Source organism: Oncorhynchus gorbuscha, linkage group LG16 (assembly GCF_021184085.1).
Source record: "Oncorhynchus gorbuscha isolate QuinsamMale2020 ecotype Even-year linkage group LG16, OgorEven_v1.0, whole genome shotgun sequence".
NCBI classification, from domain to species: domain Eukaryota; kingdom Metazoa; phylum Chordata; class Actinopteri; order Salmoniformes; family Salmonidae; genus Oncorhynchus; species Oncorhynchus gorbuscha.
The window spans coordinates 48,702,659-48,708,920 of record NC_060188.1 but is presented as its reverse complement, the minus strand read 5'-3'; the positions used below and the strand labels follow the sequence as shown (position 1 = coordinate 48,708,920).

Below are 6,262 nucleotides of genomic sequence, written 5' to 3'. Positions count from 1 at the left end.
ACAAAACTTGGGACTGTAGATATGGAGGAAAACAGACCTCATACCGTTCTTCCTTCCATGTCATTAGAGAGACCTAACAACCATCGCCACTCCAATAGTGGTGGGGTATCTATGGAAGGTGGTGCAGTCTGTGTGGTGGTTGGTTGACAGTAAGGCGAACGCCACATTAACAGAGACAAACCTTCACAACCACCATCCACGTCCCGTCTACAGACAAGGAAATGCCTCTTAGACAAAACCGATGACTGACACTCGGTGGGTGTGGACTCCTGCTGAGAAGCTCAAACTCATTTCTTTTTTACCCTTTCATTTCCCCACACAAACTCCTCCTTTTATACATTTCTGTAACTCTGTCCTAAATCAAGTCTTTATTTCCCCACATGAATAGATAAACAAATTATCAAAGGTCAACTTGAAAATATTGTTATTGTCCATCAGGGTTGAAACCCAACGATACAAAGATGTTATTTTTCTCTAAGACGGTCAGGCCTGGAAATGTTTTATTGTCCATCAGGCCTGGAAATATTTTATTGTCTATCAGGCCTGAAGAACCACCGTTATACGTCATCACCACCGTTACGCCATGTAGATGAAGGTGTTGAGATCCGTCTCGTCCCGCTTGATGTACTTGTGCTCAATGAGCCACTCCATCTGCTCCTTGATCATCTTCTTTTGAGGTAGGAACATGTTTTTGAGGATCTCGACCAGCTCTGTCTGCAGCTGGGCGTTCGTGATCCGCTTGCGCATCTTCATGATTTGGATGATGGCCTCCTGGAAAGGGAGAGACCAGGAGAAGAAAGAGAGGGTGAATCTCAATTGTACTGTATTCCCTTGATACCTTGCATCCTCAGTCCTTGCCGCTTTCTCAAAATGCATTGTTGGAGAAGAGCCAAGGGGAGAAACCGCAGATCTTCTGCCTCAATGTGCTTTGAGAAAGAGACAAGGATGTGAAATCAAATCTTCTTTGCAATGACCTTTAAATGGGGAAGCCCTTATACAGTACCTGTGTTCTCAATATCCTGAGCTGGACGATTCCCTCGTTCTCCTCCTCCCTCATTCGCTCTGTGGTGAGCTGAAGCCGGCCAATTAGGTTAATCTTCCCCCTTTTTTGGACCTTGGAGTTTTTTCTGGACACACACAACATTTAGAGGTGGTACTAGTGGGCCTTTTTTGTGCCACATACTAAACTCAGCAAAAAAATAAACGTCCTCTCACTGTCAACTGTTTATTTTCAACAAACTTAGCATATGTAAATATTTGTATGAACATAAGAAGGTTCAACAACTGAGACAAACTGAACAAGTTCCACAGACATGTGACTAACATAAATGGAATAATGTGTCCCTGAACAAAGGGGGGGGGAATCAAAAGTAACAGTATCTGGTGTGGCCACCAGCTGCATTAAGTACTGCAGTGCATCTCCTCCTCATGGACTGCACCAGATTTGCCAGTTCTTGCTGTGAGATGTTACCCCACTCTTGAAAGGCACCTGCAAGTTCCCGGACATATCAGGGGGGGAATGGCCGTAGCCCTCACCCTCCAATCCTACAGGTCCCAGATGTGCTCAATGGGATTGAGATCCGGGCTCTTCACTGGCCATGGCAGAACACTAACATACCTGCCTTGCAGGAAATCATGTACAGAACGAGCAGTATGGCTGGTGGCATTGTCATGCTGGAGGGTCATGTCAAGATGAGCCTGCAGGAAGGGTACCACATGAGGGAGGAGGATGTCTTCCCTGTAACGCACAGCGTTGAGATTGCCTGCAATGACAACAAGCTCAGCCCGATGATGCTGTGACACACCGACCCAGACCAAGACCATGACTCTCCACCTCCAAATCGATCCCACTCCAGAGTACAGGCCTCGGTGTAACGCTCATTCCTTCGACGATAAACGCGAATCCGACCATCACCCCATGTGAGACAAAACTGCGACTCGTCAGTGAAGAGCACTTTGTGCCTGTCCTGTCTGGTCCAGTGATGGTGGGTTTGTGCCCATAGGCGACGTTGTTGCCGGTGATGTCTGGTGAGGATCTGCCTTACAACAGGCCTACAAGCCCTCAGTCCAGCCTTTCTCAACCTATTGCGGACAATCTGAGCACTGATGGAGGGATTGTGTGTTCCTGTTGTAACTCGGGCAGTTGTTGTTGCCGTCCTGTACCTGTCCTGCAAGTGTGATGTTCGGATGTACCGATCCTGTGCAGGTGTTGTTACAGGTGGGTCTGCCAATGCGAAGACGATCAGCTGTCCATCCTGTAGCGCTGTTTTAGGCGTCTCACAGTACGGACATCGCAATTTATTGCCCTGGTCACATCTGCAGTCCTCATACCTCCTTGCAGCATGCCTAAGGCACGTTCACGCAGATGAGCAGGGACCTTGGGCATCTTTCTTTTGGTGTTTTTCCAAGTCAGTAGAAAGGCCTCTTTAGTGTCCTAAGTTTTCATAACTGTGACCTTAGTTGCCTGCCATCTGTAAGCATCTTAACGACCGTTTTACAGGTGCATGTTCATTAATTGTTTATGGTTCATTGAACAAGCATGGGAAATAGTGTTTAAACCCTTTACAATGAAGATCTGTGAAGTTGTTTGGATTTTTACAAATTAAAGGGACATTCTTTTTTTGCTGAGTTAGATGATACAGGACAACCTCCAAGTCTAGAAATTCAACCTGTAAGATACAGTGCATTCAGGAAGTATTCACACCCCTTGACTTTTCCACATTGCTGAGTAGCGGAATTTCAAAATGATTCAAATTAGATTGTGGGTCACTGGCCTACAGATAAAACCCAATAATGTCAAAGTGGAATTATGTATTTAGAAAAATGTGTTGAGTCGATTAGTATTCATATTGTTATGGCAAGCCTAAACTTCAGGAGTAAAAATGTGCTTAACAGGTCACATAATAAGTTGCATGGACTCACTGTGTGATTTTTCTTTCAATGACTACTTCATCTCTGTACCACACACATACAATTATCTGTTAAGTCCCTCAGTTGAGCAGTGAATTTCAAACAGATTCAACCACAAAGATCAGGAAGGTTTTTCAATGCCTCGCAAAGGGCACCTATTTGTAGATGGGTAAAAATAAAAAAGCAGACATTGAATATCCCTTTGAGCATGGTGAAGTAATTAATTAGACTTTGGATGGTGTATCAATACACCTAGTCACTAGAATGATACAGGCATCCTTCCTAACTCAGCTGCCAGAGGGGAAGGAAACCGCTCAGTGATTTCACCATGACACACACACACACCTGTGCTTTATAAAGGGTGGTATAAGAAACACTTAAAAGGCCTTATAATTTGTTAGATACTACTGCACTGTTGGAGCTAGGAAAACAAGCGTTCCCCTACACCTTCAATAACATATGCTAATAAATATGTGACCAATAAAATTTGATGAGGCCAATGGTGACTAATGAGTGTGATAGAAAACTGAGGATGGATCAACATTGTAGTTAGTGCACAATACTAACCTAAATCAAGAGTGAAAAGGAAGTCTATAGAAAAAAATATTCCAAAACATGCATCCTGTTTCCAATAAGTCACTGAAGTAAAACTGTAAAGAATATTCATATTTTCAAGCATGGTGGTGGCTGCATCATGTTATGGCAGGCTTGTCATCGGCAAGGACTAAGGAGTTTTTTAGGGTTAAAAGAAACGGAATAGAGCTAAGCACAGGCAAAATCCTAGAAGAAAACCGGGTTGTCGGCTTTCCAAAAGACACTCAGACAAACCCTTCAGCAGGACAATAACCTAAACCACAAGGTCAAATCTACACTGGAGTTGCTTACCAAAACAATATTGAATGCTCCGGAGTTTCCTAGTTACAGTTCTAACTTAAAATCGTCTGGAAAGTCTATGGCAAGTATTGAAAATGGCTGTCTAGCAATGATCAACAACCAAATTGACAGAGCTTGAAGCATTTAGAAAAACAATAATGTGCAAATATTGTACAATAAAGGTGTGCAAATCTCTTAGACCCAAAAAGACTCACAGCTGTAGTCGCTGCCAAAGATGATTCTAACAATTGACTCATGGGTGTGAATACTTGTGTAAATGAGATCTGTATTTAATTTGCAGTAAATGTACTAACATTTCAATTTTTATTTTTTATTTTTTTTTAGCAATTATGGGGTATATTTAATCCATTTTGAATACAGGATGTAACAACAACATGTACAATAAGTCAACGGGTATGAATACTTCCTGAAGGCAATGCAAGTAAAGTTAGCCCAGAGAGCCAACTCTGACGGTGGAGAGCCGGGTTGCAAACCCCATCTGGTCACACATTAGGGAACACTTACATTAGTGAAAACTCCTGATTGACATAGAAGAGGGTGCCCTCTGCAAAGTCTTTGGGCGAACCCACCACTGGGTCGTAGGACAACACCTGCCGCTTTAGCTTGGGGAACGCTACCAGGGACTGAAGGAAAAGGAGAGAGAGGGAGGGAGAAGAAAAAGGGAGAAAAAAGGAGAGAAGGAGAGACTAGAGTAAACTTAAATGAGTGGATATTTGTTTTGTAGCTGTGAGGAGCACAGAGATTGAGTGTTAACAGGATCCCACTTGAAATGAAATGCACATTTTAAAGGCTTCATCTATGCTTTAAAAAGGATTCATAAATGTGGCATAACTACCGATTTCAAATGTGACAACCCACTGTCAAATATGACAAACCTGTGCTTTATATAAAAGGGTGGAATAAGAACCGATGAAAGGTCTTATAAAATCATATCAAACTGAGGCTTCACAAAGCATTTATAACCCTGCCATGTATCTTGGTAGAGCATTGCAATGCCAGGATAGTGGGATCGATTCCCAGGACCACCCATCCGTAGAAATGTATTCACACATTACTGTAAGTTGCTTTGGATAAGTGTCTACTAAATTGTATATATTATATTACATTACTTTAAAACATTTCTACACTGAACAAAAATAAACATGAAACAAGATTTTACTGAGTTATAGTTCATAAGGAAATCAGTCAATTGAATAAATTCATTTGGCCCTAATCTATGGATTTCACGTGTCTGTGAATATAGATATGCTGCCTCAAGCAGTGAAACATCTCCTTTCCATGGAGTCGGTCAGGCTGTTGATTGTGGCCTGTGGAATGTTGTCCCACTCCTCTTTAATGACTGTGTGAAGTTACTTGCTATTGGCGGGAACACGCCGTCGTACATGTTGATCCAGAGCATCCCAAACAAACTCAATGGTGACATGTCTGGTGAGCAATGTTCCTTCTAAGCTGTGCGCAGTATGCCCGGGACCGCCGCGCAACTCCCCGGGACCGCCGAGCAACTCCCCGGGACCGCCGAGCAACTCCCCGGGACCGCCGAGCAACTCCCCGGGACCGCCGAGCAACTCCCCGGGACCGCCGCGCAACTCCCCGGGACCGCCGAGCAACTCCCCGGGACCGCCGAGCAACTCCCCTGCCGAGCAGAAATATCAGCCCGCAAAGAGAAGCACGAGATTGAACTTCACTCAACTTTCTAGAGCAGTGGTCACCAACCAGTCGATCGTGATCATTCCTAGTCGATCGCCAAGCATTTCTGGGAAAAAAAATACAATTATAATAAATAAATAAAAAACGATAAAGCAATATTTGTCTCGGCCTGTTGGCAGTAGGTGCACACAATTCAGCTGGGTAGGCGAACTGTTGCCATTTTGAACAATTTCATGTGTCTGAAAGTACAAACTCTGCCTTCCCGGCGGGCCTAGAGAGCAAATCAAGTGCACTATAGGCCTACTGCTGGCCAATCAGATGGCTCAAATGACCGTGTCCGCAGTAACGTAGCATGCATAAAAGCAAGCTACAGCAAAGATACTAAGATGAGATGCTGTTTTTATGAGTTCATGTTTAAGTTCAGCACTGTCATTACTTTGTATTCAACACTATTATAAGACATAAAATCAGTGTATATCCTATTTTCACTCAGCGCTACAACAAGTACTGCAGCAGTAATGAACGTGTATCTATAGGCAAGTTTTATCATTAGTGGCTTGGGTCTTTAGAGGAATTTCTCATTTTATCTGTTCATAGGAACAACATGAATTTGTGCATGAGGCAGAAATAATGCGGTGCGACTCGAGTTGCCCCATCAGCTTGAAGACAGTGTCCCTTTTTAGTCAGTGTCAGTGGAGATAAGGGAGAACGGAGGGATGCTGAGAGGCGGACCCTCAGTCTGCTGCCCTCTCCCTCCGCAGAGACTGACCATCAGATGCAGATACCGTCAGTCCAGTAAAATAAAAACTAT

At 43.6% G+C, this 6,262-nt stretch overlaps 1 protein-coding gene across 6 annotated transcripts in view; it reads right to left on the bottom strand.

Moving 5' to 3' along the window:
- Positions 1-349: 349 nt before the first annotated feature.
- The window catches only part of LOC123998916 (cullin-5-like), a 44,392-nt gene continuing 38,479 nt past the window's right edge, over positions 350-6,262 (bottom strand). For 5 of the 6 annotated variants that reach the window (XM_046304152.1, XM_046304147.1, XM_046304148.1 and 2 more), the window contains exons 17-19: positions 4,309-4,427; positions 1,004-1,127; positions 350-771 (exon numbers count right to left, since the gene is read on the bottom strand). In XM_046304152.1, coding sequence (XP_046160108.1) covers positions 577-771; positions 1,004-1,127; positions 4,309-4,427 — 438 coding nt within the window. In that variant the 3' untranslated portion in view covers positions 350-576. Of the gene's footprint in view, positions 772-1,003; positions 1,128-4,308; positions 4,428-6,262 lie in introns of those variants that run through there. The other variant, XM_046304153.1, reaches the window with a different exon arrangement.